This window comes from Penicillium roqueforti, assembly GCF_015533775.1.
Source record: "Penicillium roqueforti strain LCP96 04111 chromosome Unknown scaffold_03, whole genome shotgun sequence".
NCBI lineage: Eukaryota > Fungi > Ascomycota > Eurotiomycetes > Eurotiales > Aspergillaceae > Penicillium > Penicillium roqueforti.
Window position 1 is genome coordinate 707352 of NW_024067567.1, and position 23167 is coordinate 730518.

The window sequence follows — 23167 nt, forward strand, 5'->3', positions numbered from 1 at the left end:
CTTATACCTGGTAGCTAGCCCTGTTTGATTCTATCGACAGTGTATTTCGTAGTTACAGTTAAGTACATAGGTAACTCGAACATGAATTGTTCAATCATCAATGACTCCGAAGCCAAGAAGGTCGGAAGTTTCTAATGCATGATGAAGATTGAATATTTACGGAGGAATGGAATGTTTTACTTTCTCCTTTTGGCCGAGATATCTGGGCCTTATATTCATTAGACATTCTATTGGTAACCGTATACTAAATTTACAAGGTAGGAACATGATAGGCAATCAGAGTCTGAGACTTCCCCTAACTTCTATCCCTAGTTCTTGCCACCTTGCACGTTTATATACATACCTACCATCTCTGGGTCTGTGTTTACTAGACACTAGACATCCTCTTCCCGAGGTCTTGCTAATGCTCAAGTGCTGTCCAATTGGCCTCAATTTGCAGTGGTATTCAGAACTACCATGCACTTTGACTTGGCCCTCTTCGGTCTTTGGATGCATTGCCACTTACCCCTGCTCGGATCCTTGGTCCCTGGAGATCTGGACTCTAAAATCATGTAGATCTTCGCTTAATCGGGAAAATACTATCATTTTAGGCAATAGAAGAGAGTATGCAATATTTAACTTCTAGTGTCGTGAGCCTGTTGTATATTGTTGGCGAGGGTATCGTCGGGACGTCATATCTGGTGTATGTGGCCTAGAACTATCTGAGATAACTAGCTATGATGGCCTACGTATGTCATAATGGATCTAATGGATACATTCTCCACACATAGCGGATTTGGTCACTCTTTTTTCGGCAGCTCTGGAGGACTATGTAGCGATTTCCGGCGATATAGAATATCACATTTGACTAGGCCTATCTGGGTAATGACGAACCAGATAAGCATTTCGACAGTTGTAGGCTCAATCTCTTGGCCACATATCCAGATATACTCCGTACAGCTCTTTTCCTAAATCAGCCTACGGAATAGGCTACCTGACACCAGACTTCACTCCTGATCGCCCTAACCCCGTATACCTACATATGTAGCTATTTTTCCAATGAAACCTGCTCATCGTTAACTTCGGGCTAGAGCCTAGCCTAGACCCACATACTTCGACATTTCCACCTCAACGTCCAAACCCTTTCCTTCGCAAGATGGCCTTGCAATACAACACTCTTTCTTGATCATATTCTTCTTCCATTGCCCTTGGGCCTTCATCTTTGTACAAAGACAGATCAATTGGCATCTGCAACCCTCCACCCCGGTCGCATGGAGAGCTAACAGTCCAAACCTCCTGTACATTTACTTGGCTTACAACATACATATTGCCGGGACTATTTATAGCCAATCCAATGGGGTCACTTCCAAAGCTTTCCACCGTCTTGACCTGGGCCCTCTACTTCGTCCCCTTGTATATCTTCATCCTGGACCCGGTAGTGCGCGGATTCTTCCCGAGCCTAGTGGCACCACCCAGCGACAGCGACGAGCTCTTCGATGAGTCCAGCGCACCAGGACCGGGCATCAACCTGACCGACGACAGCTTCATCAGCCCCGAAGATGGCGTGCCATTCCGCTGCGCCAGCGCCGAGGAGTACCGCGTGCATCTCCTTTCACGCGAACCGCTGATCATATACATCGAGAACTTCATCTCCGAAACCGAAGCAAACCATATCCTGGACATGAGGTAACTCACCAATCTCAACCGCAACCAAATCCCCGAGAACACGGATACCCACACAAAACACACAATATAACCAAGCTAACCGGATAACCCTCCCCTGAATCCCAGTGTGAACAAATACACCCCTTCAATTGTCTACGACGGCAAAACAGAACAGGTAGACCCGACCAAACGCCTCTCCGACCGTGCCCTCCTCGACCGCGACGACACAGTCCGCTGCCTGGAAGACCGCGCCCGCCGCTTCCAGGGCTGGCACCCGGATTTATACATCGAGCGCATGTGGGCGCAGCGCTACAATGCCTCCGGGCACTACCGTCACCACTATGACTGGGCCGGGTCGTTGGCGCGCGGGGGGGACCGCTTCAGCACGTTTATGGTGTATATCGACGCGGACTGTGAAGGTGGGGGGACGAATTTCCCGCGGTTGAGGATGCCGGCTGGGGAGAAGTGGTGTCAGTTTTTGGAGTGTGAGCAGCGGGATGAGAAGGGGAATGACATGGGGATCACATTCAAGCCTATCAAGGGTAATGCGGTGTTTTGGGAGAACCTTCGGTCGGATGGAACAGGGTACCCTGAGACTTGGCACGCTGCGTTCCCTGTGACAAAGGGGACGAAGGTTGGGTTGAACGTTTGGAGTTGGTATCAGCCAAAGCGGAGGTACCGCTCGGGAAAGTAAGGTGGCACTTGTGGTACTTGTGCGGAGCTCAGACGTCCACGTGGTTGCCTCGGGTTCGGCTGGCCAAGCCAATGGCCAAGCCATGCTCCAAGGAGGATTGGAATGCTTGGGCTAGGCCCTTGTGAAGACCTCGGGATGATTGATCCTGGTGAGTTGTATAGTTGGGGTCTGACATGTCAGGTCCAATGTTACGGATAGAATAGAATAGAAAACTAGACTAGAGAAGTATAGAATATATAGGAAATAGACAATATAGAAGCCAGAACATATGGTTACATGGCAATACCTTCAGATGTGGTGATCTAAATCCGAAACCGACCGACTCATGCATGCCGGCCGTAACAAGGGCACCAGGCAGCCAGATTAATCAGACTCGTCACACCAGAGACAAAGTTAATACGAAAGGGATATGGTCATACCAAGACTCCAAGAGTCCAAGACCTGAGTCTTGGTGCTCCGGAGCGGGAATTATTGGCAAGAGGAATCACTTGGCTGCCAAGAAGCACTGCCTATCAGGATGATTCTTGGACGTTGGCTTGGCAATATGAACCGGCAACTCTGTTTCTTTCTCGGCAACGTGATGTTTCTATGCAACATTGCCGTGCACTGGTTAATTTCAGTACTCCGCAGCAAGTGCACTAACTGATTTAGCCTCGCTTACTAGACAGGACAGGCCAGTGATAGACGGCCAGAGATCAAATCTTATTAAAATACATACCGTACTGTACCCCACGTACCATCCCCCCCGTACTGTACCCTACGGTGGTACGTGTTAGCCCTGGAATGCTCACCCACAGCCCCTCGTCCCCCCCTCGGTCCACCAGTCAAAAGCCATGGCGCCAACGCCCCTCGGTTCTGGAGGCCCGCACAGGCTCTTGGCCCGGTCTTGGTCTTCGCATTTCTCTCCTTGTCTTTCCGCTAGGCTTAGCAACGCGGTATTTTCTGGGCAAAGGCTCGGCTCCTTTTCCTCTTCTGCGGAGTCCCCGTTTTCTCTCCTTTTCTCTTTCCTCTTGTATACATATCGGGTCTTTCTTCTCGTAGTCGCTGGATCCTTTTTCTGTTTTCTCTTCTCATTTGCTTTCTAGGATTTCCGCCAACTAATCCAATTTCTTGGCATCATGACGGAGAACCATTCTCCTTCTACCCAAACAGCCGTGCCGGCGCCGGTGACTGAGCCGGCGGCCATCCAGGCGGCCATCCAGGCCACTTCACCTCCTTCCGCCTCGGTCTCAGCGACCGTCGCCGCCGCTGCTGCGGCCGCCAGTGAGCAGCTGCCGTGCCAGTGGGTCGGATGCACTGAGAAGTCACCCAATGCTGAGTCTCTCTATGTAAGTGGGATCAATCAATTCCAGAAAAAAAAAGATGCTAATAACGGATAGGAGCATGTTTGTGAGCGACATGTTGGACGTAAAAGCACCAACAATCTCAACCTGACCTGTCAGTGGGGTACTTGCAACACCACCACAGTCAAGCGTGATCATATCACGTCCCACATCCGTGTTCACGTGCCGCTCAAGCCTCACAAGTGTGACTTCTGTGGTAAGGCTTTCAAGCGACCTCAGGATCTGAAGAAGCATGTCAAGACCCATGCCGACGACTCGGAGATCCGCTCTCCGGAACCGGGCATGAAGCATCCGGATATGATGTTCCCTCAGAACCCTAAGGGTTATGCTGCTGCCACACATTACTTCGAGAGCCCTATCAACGGCATCAATGGGCAGTATTCGCACGCACCGCCCCCACAGTACTACCAGCCACACCCCCCACCTCAGGCCCCCAACCCGCATTCCTACGGCAATGTGTACTATGCCCTGAGCCAAGGACAAGAGGGAGGTCACCCTTATGATCGTAAGCGTGGATACGATGCGTTGAACGAGTTTTTTGGCGACTTGAAGCGCCGCCAGTTCGACCCTAATTCCTATGCCGCGGTCGGCCAGCGTCTGTTGGGTCTGCAGGCCCTTCAGCTTCCCTTCCTCAATGGTCCCGTGCCTGAATATCAGCAAATGCCTGCGTCTGTTGCGGTCGGCGGCGGTGGTGGTTACAGCCCTGGTGGTTCCCAGGCTCCGGGCTACCACCTTCCCCCCATGTCCAATGTTCGGACTAAGAACGATTTAATCAACATCGATCAATTCCTCGAACAAATGCAGAATACCATCTACGAAAGCGATGAGAATGTGGCGGCTGCCGGCATTGCCCAGCCCGGCGCGCATTACGTGCATGGTGGCATGAACTATCGCGCCACTCACTCCCCCCCGACCCAGCTCCCGCCAAGCCACGTTACTGCAACTAGCTCAGCCCCCATGGCTGCTTCGGCCCACTCCCCATCGGTCGGCACCCCAGCTTTGACCCCGCCTTCCAGCGCACAGTCATACACCTCCAACCGCTCTCCTATCTCCATGCACCATGCTCACCGCGTGTCGCCCCCTCACGAGAGCGGCCCGGGTATGTACCCCCGCTTGCCGTCGGCCACCGTCGCCGACAGCATGGCCGCCGGTTACCCGACCGCCTCAGGTGCCGCACCGCCTTCTACCCTGAGCGGCGCGTATGACCACGACGACCGCCGCCGCTACACTGGTGGTACCTTGCAACGCGCCAGGCCGGCCGACCGTGCTGCCACCGAGGACCGCATGGATATCTCCCATGATGTCAAGGATGACGGCGAGCGCACTCCCAAGGCCATTCACATCTCGGAGAGCTTGATTGACCCCGCTCTGTCGGGTACCTCGTCTGATCCCGACCAGGAGGATGTCAAACGTACTGCGCAAGCGGCCACTGAAGTCGCCGAGCGCGATGTCAACGTTGCCTGGGTCGAAAAGGTCCGCCTGCTTGAGAACCTCCGTCGCTTGGTTTCTGAATTGCTCGAGGCCGGTAGCCTTACTGCGGAATATGGAGCGCAGAACTCTTCGGCTTCTCCGCCCGGACTCGATGCCATGGAGGGAGTTGAGACTGCCAGTGCACGTGCCGCTTCTGAGAAGCCCCAGGAAGAGCACGCCAATTCTGCAGCTGAGAGAGTCTTCTATCCCATGTTACGTGGTGTGGATGAGGACGAGGATGGGGACGCCAAGATGCCTCAGTAAATCTTTCCGCTCTTTCTGCCTTTATTGGCCGTAGCTTGTTTCACGCCGTGACGACATTTGTTTATTGCCTTCCGCTCTACACCCCCTTTCTACCTGGTCTTCTTTGTTCTTTGAAGGCTTTAATTTTTTCTTACGGAGAAATTTTCCGCTTTCTTTCTGATACTCTTCCGGTGCTTTCATCGTGCGTCGTTCCTGTTTGTATGAATATTAGGTAGCGCTCCATGAAACCCTTTGAACTGTTTAAAGTGTTTATTTACGTAAAGTGTTGCTTGCGTCTTGACTCTTTCCTGTAGACCCTTTCAAGGTGAGAAGATCCAAAGCGATGTGACCTTAGATCGACATGTCAAACCCAAAGAGGCAAATCAACATTCCAAGCTAAGCCAGATCCGGGGGATGACGCAAACGGGCAGATCTCATTTTTATTGATCTGAGAATTCGTGTATGTATGAGGGAGGGAAATCTAAATTAGCTGTTAAGACAGGTGTTAGACATGGATATGTGCATAGTAAGAACAATAAAGACAAAGAAACAGGATATCTACACCAACTGCATCCTTATGTAGGCATCATAGAACATCAACATAGAACATCTCTGCATCTGGATATGAAGAAGTTCCACTTTCTGCACTCGGAAGCATCCCAATCCCACGCTGAGCACGTGCTGGTATTGGTATTTCAGACCTATCTCCGCCTTTCGGGCAGCTTTCCCTGTATCCATACACCGTTATTACCACAAACTCCACCACTCTGTTTACGGTCACATCCCCAATCGCACTTCGGTTTCTTTTCTTACTTGTACACTTTGTTTTCCTTCTCTTGTCTTTCCTATATTCTCTCTCTTCATTCCCTTCATTCCCTTCTCCTTTCTATCCTTTTCTGCTGTGTCATACACGTTACGCGACAAGGCGGTCACCCAAACAGACGCCATTGCGCGTGTCGATCGGCCTAGGGATTATCGATAATAACATCCAGCCACACAATATCAACCTTTCGATTGGGGGAGTTTTTTGTAAAAAAAAAGATATCCAGCCTCTTGATCTTGTTTACAGTCTATCTGGGCTTCTTTTTTTTTCCTTTTTTCCTTTCCCTTTCTTCCGTGGTGGCAAATCTATGCTCCGACGTTCTTCGTTCTCTGGTTCTACCTCTGAACGGTCTTCCGATTCTGGAGGCGCTGAAATCCGATTCCAACCTTGGAAGACTTTTGTTTTTATTTAAACTGTGTTTTGCCTTTTCTCGCCTCTGCCTTGTCATCATATTTCCTCTCTAGTGCCCCGCGCTTGTTTGTGGAGTACTTCGACTCGGACTTGATTGCCTACGCAACGGGAGGGAAAAAATACTCCGGCTTTGGTTGTCTATTATATCATACCAGAGACCAGGAAGAGTGAACGTCTATACATAATGCCGCTTACGAACCGCCGCCGCGCGCGCCGCAAGGAAATTCAACTGCAAGAAACCTCCGACGCAGAGGCTCCGGACTCATCACCCAGCCGGCCATCCGCGAAGAAGCGCAAGGTGAGTTAGAACAACGGAGCGTTTAGTTTGAGACCAAATAGATCCTCGCGCAAACAGGAGCTAAGACTAGATTTCTTCTGATCCTCAGGTTGACCGCCGTACCTCCCCTCCTCGAAACGTCAAACATGAGTCCGCCGACGAAGCCGAGGACTCAACGGGCGAACACGAACCCGCTACCAATCAAGACCTCGTCGATCTAGTGATTTCATATCTGAACACCCCCCGCGAGGAACTGCGCGTCTCGCGCGACCACTCCAACACCAAGACCGAGAATACACAGCGCATCCAGGCGTATGCTAAGATTGCCGGCCGCAATTGGACGTATTACGTCAAAACACTGCATGTCAATATCGGCCGTGAACCGGACCGCGAACAGCGGGCTGTGGAACAGTCTAGCCCCGTCACAATAGCGGCTCGTGCGCTGCCAGATGTTCATGTCGACTTGGGCCCTAGCAAATTCGTGTCGAGACTGCATGCTGAGATCTTTTATGATGGCGAGGAAACCCCTGCCTGGCACATCCGGGTCAATGGCCGGAATGGTGTGCGCTTGAACAATGCAATTGTGAAGCGCGGCACCGATGCGATTCTCTCATGTGGCGACATCATCGAGGTGGCCAATACACAAATGATGTTTGTCACGCCCGGCGACGAGGCCAATATCCAGCCCAGCTTTATCGAGCGTGCGCAGCGCATTGCGAGCGGACAGGAGCCGGATCCGGCTTCGGTTGCCTGGGATGCTTCGCAGCATGCCCATCCTCAGCATTCCCAGAACAGCGAGGCTACACGACCATCTTCGTCCGGCGGGCCCTCGTTGGCGCCTGCTCCGAAGTTCAACAAGCGCCAGGTGACGCCCCCACCGCGATCGCCCGATACCGCCGGCCAGCGCACGGCTAAGCAGTCCCCGCTTTACAACCGAGGCATGATGATGGAGAGCACGGAGGAAATCGATTACAGCAAGGATTCCTCCAAGGACCTGAAGCCGCCGTACAGCTATGCGACTCTAATCGCTCAGGCTATTTTCTCGAGTGAGGAGGAGAAGCTCACGTTGAACAGTATCTACAATTGGATTATGGATAAATACGCGTTCTATCGACACTCCCAAAGCGGCTGGCAAAACTCCATCCGCCACAATCTCTCGCTAAACAAGGCGTTCCAAAAGGTTCCCCGCCGGACCGACGAGCCGGGCAAGGGTATGAAGTGGCAGATCGCAGTAGAGTATCGGGAGGAGTACCGGAAGAAGCAAACACGCAAGGGCGGCACGCAGTCATCTGCCCCGTCCTCGCCGGCGACGAAAGAGCCCCCGTCATCAGCACGCGGGACTCACGTTAGCAAAATCGACACCTCGTTCTCAGCAACAGCGAGAAAGTCGCCACCCGTTTCGTCCCCGGGCTTCAGCTCGTTTCCCGTAGCCCCGGTGGAAGCATACACACCAGAGCGTGGTTCCCGGCTCGGTCGAGGGCTCGGCTCCGACCACCCACTGCGACATATGAACCCACGCGACTACGATGAACCCTCGCCGCTCCCGTCGCGCTCACACAATCACCACTCCAGCATCTCCACGCAGGTTCAAAATAGCAGCAACAACCTGGCCCGCGCGTACGGCATGTCCGACAACGTAGCCGGGTCCCCGCCAGTCCTCTCCTCATCCTACTACAACGAAGAGCCCTCTTCGATGATTACTCCCGCCCCGCAACGGCAACAGCCCCGTCTCCCGCCCCCCAGTACCGCGCAGATCCCGTCGAAGTTCATGCCCATGAGCTCGCCCGCGCAGTTCTGGAAGTTCGCTGATATCGGGAGTACCCCTGCCCGTCCGCCGCCGGACATGAGTCCCCTGAAGGGTGAGGTCGAGGACCGCATTATCGGCGGGTTCCCGAGTAGCTCTCCCCCGCCGCCGAATCTCGTTAGTCCTAGTAAACCCGGGACGTCGAATGGACTTGGCTCCGGTCGGACTCTGCCCCCGCTCCAGTCAGATTCGGGGGATATGGGACCCAACGGGACGTCTCATGCGAGGAATGAAGAGCGAGAAGAGGAGGATGATGATGATAATGGATCGGGGTTTGATCTTGCTAGGTAGGTTTTCTTTTATACACTTGGTCGGCGCGCAGAAACTAATACTATTTTCAGAGGTTTCGAACCTATCGGCTCATACCATCGACAACTAGGCAATGCTGCCCGTGCGGCTGCTACGTGATGTTGCCTACGATGGTTGGTGCAGACTGTCTTATTCTGTGATGTACAACATGTCCACTTCCCAGACTGTGTCCATGTGTTTTACTACTTGCTTCATGCTTCATGCTTTCGCATTACGAATGGTGTTGGTGGATTTTGTCATTTTTATACTTGTGTTTTGACGGTCTGCTCGATGACATTGTCATTGGTTTGAGAGCAGAGACCGGTTCGGAGTTTTGATTTGATTTTGCCTCGGTCTGTGGACGGCGTTATTGTTTTTGTCTTTGCTTTTGCTCGTCATCCCGTTCTAGATAGCCTTGTGCACATGGGATTCAAGTCAGATGTATGATATTCTACATACAATATTTTTCAACCGCGACAGCATGTGCACAACCCTAGAGATAGTGACATTTCAAGTCGATCTAGAGTTGATCAGATAACTCTACATCATTTAGCAGCATTTGGCCAAAAGTTCTCCTCCAACCAAACAATCTGCCTCCACCACTCCAAACACCTTCCCCGCATAATCTCCAACTCCTCCGCCCCCTTAATCTGCCCCGCCATCTCATCAACCACGTCCCCAATCCGATTAACAAACTCCTCAAACTCAGCACTCGACCAATTCCCAATAAACTTCTCCCTCAACGCACCCCCATCCGCATCTTTCTTATAATCTGTATTCCGATCCTCCCGCATACACTCCGCCGCAAACCTCCAAGACCGAAGATAACAAACCTCCGTAGCCCACAACACCGCCATCCCCTCCAAGATCGAAACCCCACTACTCCCCGCCGACATGAACATATCAATGTAACCCCTAGTGGTGCGACTCGCACAGAAGAAAAGAGTCCCACACCCCTCCCCGCCCGAAGGAGAAGGGTCGATATCGCGCCCATACTCACTGAACTGCGGTCCGGGCACACAAAGCCCCCCACCAGACGGCATCTGGCACTCTCCCTGGCTCTGACACAGGCCGTGTCCGGGCGCGCCGCTCTGCTCGCCGCCCGCATTTCCCTCCCCGTCCGCTGGCGGGCCTTCCTCGTCGCCGCCCGTGATCCCCGGACAGCTTCCAGAGCCGATGGAGCAGATGCCGGCCGAGACGGTGATGTCCGAGCCTTGGCCGCAGGAGGTGAGCGAGCAGCCGCCCTCTTCAGCGGAGATGGCTGTTAGATCGAGGTTGTAGTCGTTGGCGGTTTTCTCGAAGAAGGCTAGCTCGGTGCGGATGTTGACGAGCGCGTCGATGAGTACGGTTATGGCGCTTTGTTCCGGGGTTGGGGTGTGTGTGGTCGGTGATTTCGGGTCCTGGGTTGGGAGGCGGATCTTTGAGAGGAGGAGCCCTATGTACCGGATGTAGGCTTGCGCGTAGAGTCGGTCTTGGGAGAGCCATTGGCTTAGTTGCGACTTGGGGAGGGTGCCGCGGCCTGCGGAGGCGAGGAAGCGGTGGGTTGTTGCGCGCTTGAGTGCATTGGGGTTGCTTCCGAGCAGGTAAGCGGTAAAGGGGCCTCGACTGGTCATTTTCTGGATTTTGGGGGGAAATATATATTGGTTGAGATGGTCGGTGTTTGTGTTTGTTGGAGGGGGAGATCGGAGATTAAGATTGTGTGGGATGGGGCGATAGTGGGATGAACATGGTGTGTCGTCAGTAGGACATAACATCGGAGTTATATCATTTGCTTTTTACGGTATACTATACACCTTCGTAGTATACAGTACATTTATACGGTATGGACTACTTAGCACGAGAAAGCTTTGACATAAAATCAGCGGAGATTTTCATTCAGCTCAGACCATAGAAAGCTAGAACTAGCCATACATCCCCTTTGTTTTTTTATTTTCACCCATTTTTGATCTCACGCATTCTGTTGTAATTCACTGCGCCCATTCACCTTCTCAAGAGCATCCCACGAGGTATGTTTAAAGATTCTCAAACTTGACCTCATGGCTCCAGCCCCTCAGTCACTCCCACTTTCGTGAGTTGACGGTGAACGGGTCTCCATCAATGTTGTCGTTACACTGCAGCCTTGGGTTCAGACTCGGGGTCGCCTTGCTGATCCTTGCGCTCATCCTTGCTCTCAACATTGCGCTCACCGTTGAGCTCGTATGCCCACGGCTTCTCCCCGGCGACTCTCAGCATCAATCGCACAAGAGCGTGCAAGGTGTAGTGGGCATCATTTCCGGCATTGTGCAGGTCGAAACTCAAGATATTCAGTGATCCCAGCAGTGCTCGAAGGCCCCGCTTTTGGTTCTCTTCAGCATCAGCACGGTACAGCTCTGCCACGTCGATGGTCTCACGGATGACCGAAGAGGGTTCGTTCAGACTGGTAAAAACTTGGCTTCCCGCTTTCTGGAGATGTATGATATCACCGTGGAGATCGAGTCCGACCAAGATCACATTGCGCTTCGCGTTCTTGTGTCGGGGGATATCTTCTCCCTCCAAGGAAACCATGTATGGGGGCTGGAACGCAGCGTCCACAACCTTCGGAATTTCAGCGCTGGGAACTATCTCACTCTCCCCAAATCCAAATCTACCAGGACATCCGGTAATGTAAGTCACGTTAACCCAGTGCCGGTGCTCCTTCACACGCAGATGACGGGATCGAATCTTCTTCACCCACATATGGCCATAATCACCAGGGACGACACCTTCCAAATCCATCATGTCCAGAGTCGAAATTCCAACCTCAGTCAGAGAGCCATAGCGGTCCATCCACTCAAGGTCAATACAGATGAAAATGGGGGCATCTTGAAAGGCCCAATTGACAGGTTTCAGAACATCGATCGGTCTGATCTGACCATTGGCAAACGACGGTTGTGTATCATTTGGCTTCAGTGGGGGGCGCAGCCCAAAGTAGGCTTGCGCACGACCCAAGCTCTCCTGCCACTTCTTGATTCGGGCATCCCGGACCGCCTGCTTGCAGCTCTTCCTGATCTTGGTTGTGGCGATGGATTGTTTGATTTTCTTTTCAAAATCCTCGAAAACGGGGGGCTCAACCAGATGTGCGTGGGGTCCCCAGTTCTCCAGAGGCGAGGGAACAATACTCTCCAATTTCTTCTTCCGAGCATGGGTGCTGGTTCGGCCAAGGTACATAGGCTGCGGGAGCATCTCATTGTCGATGTCAATCACGAGGCCATCCTTGTCAACGCCCGTGAGAGACAAATTGAGGTTCAGAGCCGAATTGATTTCATCGAGCAGTGCTTGAGCTTGGGAAGTGGGAATCAAAAGAAATGGGGTTTGAGAAATAGCCATTGGGACAGACAGATGATACCTAGGTGAGGATTAGCGACAAGATACTTTGCTAACTGATTTTAGATTTCACAAACAGATCCCAAGTTCGATTCCAGAATTGATCCCCCTCATAGAACCGCTCATTGACGCTCTGGGCATCATTCTGAGGGATATACCTGAAAGGGAAGCGAGCCATTGTGGTGGCCGGAGTGAACGACTTGGTCACCGGGATTGCAGTGACCAACTCCTCGTCGCAATCCAAGTCAGAAATACCGCCGCCACCCTCGTCTTTGCGCTTGTTCAAGCCCGGGATATCAATGTGCATCTTCGGAGTACGACGGGGATGACGCTGGTTGATCTGGGTCAACGGCCTGTCTCTCGACCCACCTATGTCTCCAACCACATAGGTACGAATGTACGACAAAGGAAATTGGCCACCCTCAGGGTAAGATTGACTTACATCTTGCTTAGCTTTGGTAAACCCAGCACCTGGATCAGCTCCATCCGCACTGGGGGCAGGTTGGACGGCTTCAGCCTGGCTCAAGTGGGTATTCAAGTCATTGAGACCCGTGTCTCCTTCGAGAAGCATCTTCAGACGCTCGCGAACATCCATTTTGGAAGACTGAGATAAAAGCTTTGGCAAGATTGAGGAGTGTAGGGTGAAGAGGAGAGGAGGAAGTAGGATAAGAAAATATAAAATATAAACAAACGCGCCAGGATGCGCACGGCGAGCCTTTGGGATCAGAATTGTTAATTAGGAAGGAACGATCGGATTGGGAAGGGACGATAGGGACGATTTCAACTGGGAAAGAACGATGTAGCTCATAGTAAAGTACATAAAGAGATCACTATATCTCTCTGTTTGCTCTCTTTCTTCTCTTTCTTTTCTCTCTTTTCTCTCTTTTCTCTAACAGGCCGTCACGTTATAACAATATTATACATGCAGGTGATACTGCCTAGTGATTGGCAATCAATATCCTACCTACATTAGCAAACACTTAGCACTTTAGTCTGACTTTGAAAAGTCAGATGAAATTGAATCAACTCTTGATTAAAGAGACCAAGGCTGAGTATAGATATGAGATAGCTTTCAATAAAGACAGTAAACTATATAGAACAGACTATGTGTACATGTAGCGCATTCTACACTGAGGTGCCCATCTATATACAATTTGGATAGATGTATAGAGCTTTACAATTGTACAACCCGAAACAGCTTTAATACTACTTGACTTCCGTGGCTTTTCCCTCGTCTATCCTCCATATAGACCTCTTAGTACGGAGTATAGGTATCATTAAAGTGTCGATATTCGGAGAGGTGGGGCTTCATAGGCCATTTTAATTGGTCAAAACCGACTGACTCAGCTTTGACATGATCGATTTTATATAAGAAGGTATTAATGGAGCTCGGAGTAAGGGCAATTTCGTTATTACTATATTGGATAAGTGAAGCACTAACTCTATGGTAAAAACCGAGTACATATTCGTTACATGCGGGCTCCAAATCGGTATATCTGGGCTATGGATATATTCACGTGACCAAGAGCTGCATTGGAATAACTATCATCCGCTGTTGTAGGACCTCGTGCAGTAAGGCATTCAGCTCCATCTGTTATCTGACGTCTAGACCCCTCGATGTCCTCACTTATCATCGCAGAACGCGCCTAATTTGACACATTCTAACATCAACTACTATCGTGCTAGAAAATGCCCATGACAGACGACACAGACGATAGCGGAGGGGTCATCCTAGACGGCCCCTTCGACCCTGACGCGCAGGCCACAGTCACAGACTTTATTGATTACACTGAATACCTCCCCGCAGACTTAATCCGCTCCTTAACCCTCATCCGCGGGCTCGATGACCGATATCTCGACTCGGCGCAAGCGGTGCACGAGCTCACTCATATCTACGGCCAGCTTCCAGACCTTCCTTCGGATACCCGACCGGGCGCAATTGCACTGCGCAAAGATATATCCTCTCAGCTCGATCGTGCCATAAATGCGCGTGAATCGGCATATGCCGAGGCCTGTCGCCTCTACGATGTTGTAGATCGCCACTTCGACCGATTAGGCTGCATCCGCCAGAAACTCGAAGCACTGCCGAAACCTGCCACAGAGGAACCGTCGCCGTTGCCCGAACCTTTATCGAAGCGTGCGCGCGGAGGCAAGAAAGCCATCAAGGATGCCACGACGCGTATCACCCTGCGGTTGGATAACAATCGCAATCGGAGAGATAAAAACAGGAAGCGTCTTCTAGGCGCCGATGGGGCCTTTGATCCAGATTCTCCGCTTGCCAGTACCGAGCAATCGGACTTGGAGGGCGAACTCATTAAATCTGCTCCCAAGCCCGCGCGACCCCCAAAGAAGGAAAAAGCACGTCGCCCGAGCCTGGGTACCGCACAGTCAACAGCACAGGCCCTTGCGCTGTTGAAACCACCACCAGCTGATGCGAAATTGGGCAGTGAGGACCTGCCATGGCTGCGATTGACGGAATGGGAGATGACCAGGCTGCGGAAGAAGATGAAAAAGAATGCTGTCTGGCAGCCGAGTGAAGTAATGATTCACCGTGAGCTGGCCCTGGCGAACCGAGGCTGGGAAGCATACCGTGCAGCGAAGGCCCTGGCAGAAGAGACGGGCGGAGAGTTCATTGACTGTGATAACATTGAGGAAACGCGGCGTGGCGAGGCGGCCAAAGATTTGGAGGAGACGAAGCTGAGCAATCGCGGAATGAAATTAAACGAAGCAAAGAAATTAAAACGCGAACAGTTGGCCCGTGAACAAGCATTGATGGAAGGTGAAGGTGGTGTCTCGGTCAAACCTTTGCCAAGCCCCGCCCAAGCTCCCCCAGCCGCGAATCGATCATCACGGAAGAGGAAACGCGAAGAGGTTATCCCTGAAGCAACAGAACTTGTTGCCCCCGAGCCTCCAAAACCGACGCAAGTTGCTGCCCCGGTCGCACCGCCTGCCCCTGTCGCTGTTCTTTCTTCTAGGACTGGTCCATCTCGACGCAGATCTAGCAGAGGGGCCGTTCCAGCCGCTGAAACCAACAGCGACCTCACCCTCCCAATCAAGACCCACACGTCCCCCGCACTTGAAGCCACGTTCTCCCCTCCTCTCCCCAGCCCCGCAGGCTCCGGACCCAACCCATCACTTGTCCAAGTTGTCACCACACCTACACCACCCGTGACCCGGCCCTCATCGCGGCGCTCTGTAGCCGCCGCCTCAATCGAAGGAGGAACTCTCAGTAGCGTCCCGACCGCAATAGCAGTAAGTGGACGCGATCGCCGTATCAAAAGCGCAACACCTGCGCACAAACCACCCATCCGCGAGCCGTCACATGCGCCAAGTGTTCCCGGCCCTGCCCGCCGGCGCAAGCGTCCGGCACCAGGTCCCATTTCCACTGGTCAAGACGGCGGCGCGGCAGTAAGCTACGGACGCCGCAAAGCCAAGCCCGGAAAGAAGCGCCTCAGCATCCGCGACTCCCAGGATGTCCGTGTAGACGAAGACGGCGTCCTCGAACAGATCGATGCCAATGAGCCCCGATACTGTCTCTGTGGAGATGTTAGTTTTGGGACGATGATCTGCTGTGAGAACCAAGATGTAAGCTATCCCTATTATGATATGTTCTAGCAGAATGCTGATATTCTATTCGTTGCAGTGTGACCGTGAATGGTTCCATCTCAGCTGCGTGGGCCTGACCGAAGTCCCCTCTCGCACGGCCAAATGGTACTGCCCCCAGTGCCGTATCAAGCTCCACAAGGGTGAAGATGGCATTATCAAGGGTGGATCCCGCCGTTAATTGGATTTGAATGATTCTTCTCGCATGATACCACGAGCTGTCTTGTTTTGTTTTTTTCTTATTTGTGTGCGGAGTAGCGCCGTTTCTTGGATTTCTAGCTTTCTCTTTCAAAAATCAGATGTTCATAAATTTGGAAGCATTGGAAGCATCATTGGCACAGATCATGCCCGAAGCAGTTCGTCGAAACTCACTGGAACCGAACGATAGAATTATTGTCACGCATCGGTAGGATAATATGAAGGTAATAGTTTAGGATTCAGGATCTCATCGAACGATGTCGGGATATACAGTAGACAACTTGAAGAATGGACGTGTTCGTATTAAGCTTAAAGAATACATAATGCATAGCAGTTGTGTCTGCTTCTGACATAAAAAATTAAAACCAACTAACCCTTTGGTTTGTAAGGGCTGTAAAGTAACCCATCTTCACGCTCTGGAGCCTCTTCCATAACAGATAGTTCATTATGCGCCTTATCCAGCCGTGATGATTTCGGATATCGACTGGTATCCGGCAACTCTTGATATGCACCAGGTGCAGGTTGTGGATGATAAGAATCCCCTGGTAATTCCACAGCAAAGCTTCTACTGTGCTGGTGTCCGTACTGCGGCGGAAAGGCATATCCAGGAGACATCGGCCCCAACTGCGAATCCGTCGGCGATCGCGGTCCCCGAGACGACGAGGACCTCGACATTTGATCTGACTGTCTTCGCGACGAAAGCGACAGCTCCCTCCCAATTCTGCTCGATCGGTCGGCCGGATTATATGTCGTCAATTTGCCATCCTCCATCATAGCCTGCAAGACACCAGCATCAAGAAGCTCGGCTTTCTTAATCAGGCGATCTACCAGCACCTTCGAAGCGACCTTCAACTGACCCTTGACGAAAGAAATCAGCGTGCGGTTGCATTCGATCTCGATATCCTCGCGCAGATAGAGTCCGGTTTGCGGGGCGCCGTCTGCGCGCTTGTCTTGCGGTTCCGGTGGTTCGTCGCGCTGGTTGCCTCCAATGCGCCATTTGCTTCGGAGGTCGATTCCCATCGGCGCGTACATGTGCGTCTGTAGACCCCATGCGACATTGTGGAAACAGCCTTTGAAGCTGATCTTGCCCGATCCTATCTTGCCCAGCCCCGGGACGTATTGCACTCGTTCTGTGATCTCGTACCACGTCGAGTAGTACTCGTCGGCGACGGCATTGCGTGGAGCCCTGATGGGTTGATGTGAGAGGACGAGTGGATTTAGTGTGATGATTTCGCTATGGCTGTGTAGGATGTCGAGGGCTAGTTGGCGGGGCACAGACGAGGGGATGGGCGTGATATTGGTATAAACCTCTTTTCGGCGCATCATTCTGAATGATTTAGTCTGATATATACAAAAAATCGCCGAGGGGGGATGATAATTCTAAAAGTACAAGGCTGAATTGGAGTCGCACTCGTATTCCATCAGCTTACTATTTTTAAAGTTGCGGCCTAGTCGACTCAAGGTAAGACATTGCGCATGACAGAATCAGCACTAAATGTATTATATACGGTCATTCCAAAATAATACACTGGTTGGTATAATTTAAATCCATTTACATCGTGTTTACTCTTTACTTCAGTTCCCACTTATCGCCCTCGGAGACAATCTCCACAGGCCGCCTCTCATCCAGTGACTTGCGTCCTGCATCGAGGATTGCCGTTGTGGCGATTGTATTACGCAGAGTGGGCAGCGGGCGGGCGTCCAGTTGGTCGAGGGTCACACGGCCCTCGTTCACAGCTGTGACGGCATCGATGAATTTCTCGAAGCTGATGTAGCCGTATCCCGTCTGCCCACTGAAGTTTCCTTCTTCGTCGGGAGCGTAGCGCATATAGAATCTAGATAATAGTCAGCATAGAACCATGTTACAGCATTACCATGAGAATGGGGGTCTTACGGGTTGTAATGAATTAGACCCTGGTCGTCGCTGGTCACTTCATAGCCACGCTTGGCCTGGTTAATGCGGATCTCGCCGTTGGCAGCCATATCTGTTCCAATGTTAGAAGATGTCTGTTTACTGCCGGAAAATAGAATCACATACAGTGGAAGTACTGGTTCGAGTGAACGCCCGCATTTTGAGGTGCCGTCCAGCTAGCAGTATAGACACCAGTGGCAATCTTCGCCGGGTTATCACGGCGGCGCCACTCCACAAGGAGAGTGATGGTATCCTCAGTCTCGGGGACACATCCAAGCGCGGCAGCGGTACCCTGAGATGCAGTTGCTGAGACCCGCACAGGCTTGTAATCTGGAACCATGCTCTCACAGATATCAATGTGGTGAGAGTTCAGGTAGTAGGAAATATCAGAATCACGACCAGCCCACGCTTTAAAGGTCTCGAGCTGGCTCTTAGGCTGGCTCATGTAACTATAGAAGTAGTTGAAGTCACCCAGAGTCTTTGCCTTAGCCCGCGCATCAGAGTATGCAGGGTCAAAGCGCTTGTGGTGCTCAACGAAGACGAAGACGCCATTCTTGCGCGCGACCTCGACCAGAGCGAGGTGGTCTTCTAGCCGCTGGGTTGCTGGCTTGGTGATGAGCACATGGTGGCCGCGCTCAATTGCGTACAGCGCAATAGGATAGTGGGTAGAGTCGGGGGTGAAGATGGTGATGGCGGATCCTTTGGGGAGGGCATCAATGGCGGTCTTGTATGCGTCGGGGTCGGTCTGGTCGTCCGCGGGGAACGAAGCGAACGAGGTATCGAGGTTGTTGTAGACTTGAGAGATATTACGGTGCAAGTGGTCACCTATTCTCGCGATTAGCTTCCTGTTTAATTGCTTGTTCTTTCGCTCAACTTACGGATACCAGGGAACTTCTTGCCCGACACGCCCACCATGCTCAAGTCGCCCACCTTACCCCGCCGACGCAGGTCAAATAGACTAAGGCCTACTACACCGACCTTCTTGTCTGAGCCAGATGCACCACCGCCGACGAAACCGGTGGTGTATTCACCAGTACCGACCTGCGAGCTCAGTTAGCTTGAGGATCTACTGCGGGGAACCATTGTCCGTACCATCAAAACGCTAGGAGGAGCCATGATGTCTGTTAATTCCGAAATGGTGATTGAATTCCGGGGAATTTCTAAGGGGAAGAGGAAATTTTAAACTAATTTACAGGAAGCCGGGGTATTAAATCGCTGGATATAATTCTTCCGGCATTTGAAATAGCCCTGGGGTAAATTCAATAGCCGTATCGTCATCCACCATGGCTTTGACGCCAGTTGATCACTTTTCAAGCTCATTTTTCCTTTCAAGACATAGGGATTTCCATGCGCACATAGACTATTATACGTACGACTCAAGAACTCAAGCGATTTATCACCCGCTAGACTAATGGCCTTTTCAACGCCGGCTGAAGTGCGTCTTTAGCCATCTTTACCCGTCGCTTTTACCCCTCCTGTCCCCCACATTCTGTGTGCTTGTGCTGATTGGTGGAATTTGATTCTCCACCATACAATGTACCTCGGGGCATTTGCCGGACGTGGGGGAAGAGAAGTATGACCCGAAGGCCAATGATGTTTTCATTGCTATATACCCCTCAAGTCCCAAGTAGATCAGTTAGGTCATTTCTCTAATATCAACAACATCAACATCAACCAAAATCCAATAATCTCAGAATCATGTCTCCCACCCCACTCCGCCCCGGCGTTTACGCGCCGACAATGACCTTCTTCGATGCCCAGACCGAAGATCTCGATATCCCCTCTATTCGCCGTCACGCTGTTCGTCTAGCCAAGGCTGGCCTAGTCGGCCTGGTCACCATGGGCTCAAACGGTGAGGCTGTGCATCTCAGCCGCGAAGAGCGCAAGACCGTCAATCGGGAGACCCGGTCTGCTCTCGATGAAGCTGGTTTCACCAACGTGCCCGTCATCGCCGGCGCCAGCGAGAACAGCATCCGCGGAACCATCGACCTGTGCAAGGAGGTTGCGGAGTCTGGCGGCGAGTACGTTCTGATCGTGCCTCCTAGCTACTACCGCACCGCAGTCGGCAATGATGAAACTCTGTACGAATACTTCACAGCTGTTGCTGACGGCTCCCCTGTTCCTATTATCCTGTACAACTACCCCGGTGCCGTCGCTGGCATTGACATGGACTCCGACCTCATCATCCGTATCTCCGAACACCCTAACATCGTCGGCACCAAGTTCACCTGTGCCAATACCGGCAAGCTGACTCGTGTCGCTACCGCTCTCGGCGCCATCACCCCTCCCTCCCCCTTGGCTCCGGCCCAGCGTACCGCAACAGTCTCCAAGCCAAACGCCAAGCACCCATACGTTGCCTTCGGCGGTATCGCCGATTTCAGTCTGCAGACCCTCGTCTCTGGCGGCTCTGCCATTCTTGCCGGTGGCGCGAACGTCCTTCCCCGCCTGTGTGTCCGCATCTTCACTCTTTGGTCCGAGGGCCGTCTCACAGAGGCCATCGAGGCCCAGCAGCAACTCAGTGCTGCCGACTGGGTTCTCACAAAGGCTGCTATTCCTGGTACCAAGGGTGCTATCCAGTCATACTACGGTTACGGCGGGTTCCCTCGCCGACCTCTCAGCCGTCTTACTGATGCCCAGTACCAGGCTGTTGCCGATAAGATCAAGCCTGCTATGGATGTTGAATTGAGCTTGCCCGATGTGGCATAATCTTGGGAAATCGCAAGGAGCTTCATCTAAAGTCTAGTAAAATAATTCCAATGCATATATCAAGTTTCATGACATCTCTTTTGTTGCCATATTTTCCAACGTTGGTTGCTTATATTGTAGAGGCAAATAGTTATCGTGGCCTGAGGCGCTTCGACATTACAAAGCCCTGCATCATTCAAGTTTATCTGATTTCCCAAACTGGCATAGTTCATGAAAATATACTTTACTCTTAATTCCACGGCGGAGTACGTCCACTGGGACAGTTCAGCCTGGTATTTAAGGAAACGGACGAGCTTTTGGTTGGGGCTTAGTACATTAAATCAGTCTTACAATCCTATATAAGTTGTTCTTCTCAACCAACTAGATATGATCCTAGGTAAACATACAATCTACTTATTATAATTACTAGCACCAGGTTTCTCCTCATGATCCTGCCATATATCCTTATTGTTCAACATCTCTGCCTCGGACAAACTACCAAAATGGGCGATACCCCTGTAAATACAACCCCCCAATTTTGGTGCTTTTTCCTGAGATGGGAAAGACTTGAACAAATGCTTGTCTCCATGAAGAAAGTAACAACCTCCTCCATCCCCCAGCGGAATCTACAGCTTCTGCGAATTGATCTCAATCATCTAGACATTGCTTCTGGGATAACTTCGCCTTCGGTTACGCATTATTTCATGCCACGAAGAGGTACACCTAGGATAGAGAAGATATGTGCAGATCCAAGCTGGGACTGGTTTCTATCTCAAAAAGGCAACTACGGCAAAGGGACTTACCGTGCAGACTATCTACTTCGACGTGTTTTCATGGACTATCAGGACTGCAGCATTCCGGAATTGTGGCCATACGAGCTGGATGGAGGCGAAGAAGAAGATAATTATGATGATCCTACTGTTCATGAGTCGGGGCACCTTGATAGCACTGGAGGCGACAAGGTGAGCGATGGAAAGGACGAATCGGATCATAGGAAGGAAAGCGATATCGAGGAAATACACAGTGACAAGGCAAAAGAAGGGGAAAGTATGAACTACAAAAAATATGATGAGAGTGAGCAAGATGGCGACAAGAGTGAAGAGAGCGGTGACGAGAATCGCAAACCAAGTGATGAAAGTCACGATAAAAGCGAGAAGGAGGCAGATAATGATCATGAGATGGTGATTGCGAATACTTTCGACCTGGATATCCTCAATTACGAGACAGATGACTGGTCAGTCTACTGGTGAGTGATACATTGATATTGGGGGATGTGACATTTGTATTATTCAGGCTGATCAATTTTATCCAGGTTCCAAAGACTATACGGCCTCGATCTCCCAGACAAAATACACGGAATCAATATCACAAGATCAATGGAGATAGATCACCCATACAAGTCGCATGCATGGGCTCTGGTGGATGTAACCTCGTGCGGTTACGATCGCCCCTCGGCTGCTGAGCTCATAGCCTTAATTAGCTGGGGTTTGAGAGGCATGTTCCGTGAATTGGAATCGCTCGTCAACGCACTTGAGTCAAAGGGTGTTCATAGATTCAGTGAAGTTTTCCCGGTACGTTCAGGTCCTTCCTAACCCCATGCCTTGTGCCGAAAGAATTTCATACTGATATATTGCGAGCGATATAGACCATGATCATAGTGTTTGACCAAAGATGCTGCGCCCGTGTACTATACGCCTACTTTGATGGTAGATTTCAGGTTCAATTTACCCCGGTCTTGAATTTTAAAGAATTCACCGAGGTCAAATCATTCACCTTGGATTCTTACATGGGTCAGATTGACAAGAAGAAGTACTACGATATGATGCACTCACTGCTTCGTTGGGCGTGGCCTCTTGACCATTATCGCACCAGTATCGCTCAGCTCTAAGAACACGAAATTATAGCTATATGGAAACCATCATTTAGCTCCGCTGTCCCAGTATAGCTTTGAAAGGCTCATTTATATGGCTATCTGAGGGCATCCGATCTTTATTTGGGGAAATTCTCTGTCTACGTCGACTTTGCTAGGGCTGATTGAGTGCCACACCCCTCTGCAAACTATAATGTAGGCTTTACCAAATGAAGAAGTCTTGCAGATCTACATACTTGCCCCTGACAGACCAAACCCATGTAAAAGGCCCAAGCCCTAAGCCAAAGCCCTATATCACCCCTTATCGATAAGGCCAAACCGGCATATAATTTCTCCTGGCATGCTCATAGGTGGAAAAACCACTTGGTATTAACGTTATCGGCTACGTAGCGGATCTTACCCCACTAAATAGAACAACCACCCCACGCTGCCCGGACCACCTCCGTTCTGTTTAGCGTGTTGGCCTCTCGGGCGACAGCCACCTCCGAGTCCTCCGCTCCGATCACTCTGAATCTTCTCCGTTGTCAATTTTCTCGGAGCGGGTCCACGGGACATTGTCC

The 23167-nt window shown here is 51.4% G+C and overlaps 10 protein-coding genes across 10 annotated transcripts; 6 read left to right on the plus strand and 4 right to left on the minus strand.

The window, feature by feature from the left end:
- Positions 1–1333: 1333 nt before the first annotated feature.
- LCP9604111_2695 (oxidoreductase, 2OG-Fe(II) oxygenase family) lies at positions 1334–2338 on the plus strand (the record flags this gene model as incomplete). The annotated part of the gene is made up of 2 exons (XM_039070200.1): positions 1334–1665; positions 1771–2338. The coding sequence occupies 2 exons, from the start codon at positions 1334–1336 to the stop codon at positions 2336–2338; spliced, it is 900 nt and encodes a 299-aa protein (XP_038931447.1).
- A 1118-nt stretch (positions 2339–3456) lies between these two features.
- Positions 3457–5415, plus strand: pacC (putative C2H2 transcription factor PacC; the record flags this gene model as incomplete). Its single annotated transcript, XM_039070201.1, has 2 exons — positions 3457–3666; positions 3718–5415. 2 exons carry the CDS (start codon positions 3457–3459, stop codon positions 5413–5415), a joined length of 1908 nt encoding a protein of 635 aa, XP_038931448.1.
- A 1397-nt stretch (positions 5416–6812) lies between these two features.
- LCP9604111_2697 (putative forkhead transcription factor Fkh1/2) lies at positions 6813–9117 on the plus strand (the record flags this gene model as incomplete). The annotated part of the gene is made up of 3 exons (XM_039070202.1): positions 6813–6926; positions 7015–8996; positions 9051–9117. 3 exons carry the CDS (start codon positions 6813–6815, stop codon positions 9115–9117), a joined length of 2163 nt encoding a protein of 720 aa, XP_038931449.1.
- Positions 9118–9542: 425 nt separating this feature from the next.
- LCP9604111_2698 (putative transcription regulator PAB1642) lies at positions 9543–10610 on the minus strand (the record flags this gene model as incomplete). The annotated part of the gene is made up of 1 exon (XM_039070203.1): positions 9543–10610. The coding sequence occupies one exon, from the start codon at positions 10608–10610 to the stop codon at positions 9543–9545; it is 1068 nt and encodes a 355-aa protein (XP_038931450.1).
- Positions 10611–11103: 493 nt separating this feature from the next.
- On the minus strand, positions 11104–12934 carry LCP9604111_2699 (uncharacterized protein; the record flags this gene model as incomplete). Its single annotated transcript, XM_039070204.1, has 2 exons — positions 11104–12361; positions 12417–12934. 2 exons carry the CDS (start codon positions 12932–12934, stop codon positions 11104–11106), a joined length of 1776 nt encoding a protein of 591 aa, XP_038931451.1.
- Positions 12935–14028: 1094 nt separating this feature from the next.
- LCP9604111_2700 (putative PHD finger domain protein) lies at positions 14029–16123 on the plus strand (the record flags this gene model as incomplete). Its single annotated transcript, XM_039070207.1, has 2 exons — positions 14029–15924; positions 15983–16123. The coding sequence occupies 2 exons, from the start codon at positions 14029–14031 to the stop codon at positions 16121–16123; spliced, it is 2037 nt and encodes a 678-aa protein (XP_038931452.1).
- A 386-nt stretch (positions 16124–16509) lies between these two features.
- On the minus strand, positions 16510–17466 carry LCP9604111_2701 (uncharacterized protein; the record flags this gene model as incomplete). The annotated part of the gene is made up of 1 exon (XM_039070208.1): positions 16510–17466. The coding sequence occupies one exon, from the start codon at positions 17464–17466 to the stop codon at positions 16510–16512; it is 957 nt and encodes a 318-aa protein (XP_038931453.1).
- Positions 17467–17710: 244 nt separating this feature from the next.
- On the minus strand, positions 17711–19168 carry LCP9604111_2702 (Gfo/Idh/MocA family protein; the record flags this gene model as incomplete). Its single annotated transcript, XM_039070209.1, has 5 exons — positions 17711–17975; positions 18035–18125; positions 18179–18877; positions 18931–19093; positions 19145–19168. The coding sequence occupies 5 exons, from the start codon at positions 19166–19168 to the stop codon at positions 17711–17713; spliced, it is 1242 nt and encodes a 413-aa protein (XP_038931454.1).
- A 582-nt stretch (positions 19169–19750) lies between these two features.
- On the plus strand, positions 19751–20758 carry LCP9604111_2703 (dihydrodipicolinate synthase family protein; the record flags this gene model as incomplete). Its single annotated transcript, XM_039070210.1, has 1 exon — positions 19751–20758. The coding sequence occupies one exon, from the start codon at positions 19751–19753 to the stop codon at positions 20756–20758; it is 1008 nt and encodes a 335-aa protein (XP_038931455.1).
- A 566-nt stretch (positions 20759–21324) lies between these two features.
- LCP9604111_2704 (uncharacterized protein) lies at positions 21325–22625 on the plus strand (the record flags this gene model as incomplete). The annotated part of the gene is made up of 4 exons (XM_039070211.1): positions 21325–21454; positions 21518–21983; positions 22050–22308; positions 22383–22625. 4 exons carry the CDS (start codon positions 21325–21327, stop codon positions 22623–22625), a joined length of 1098 nt encoding a protein of 365 aa, XP_038931456.1.
- Positions 22626–23167: the final 542 nt, after the last annotated feature.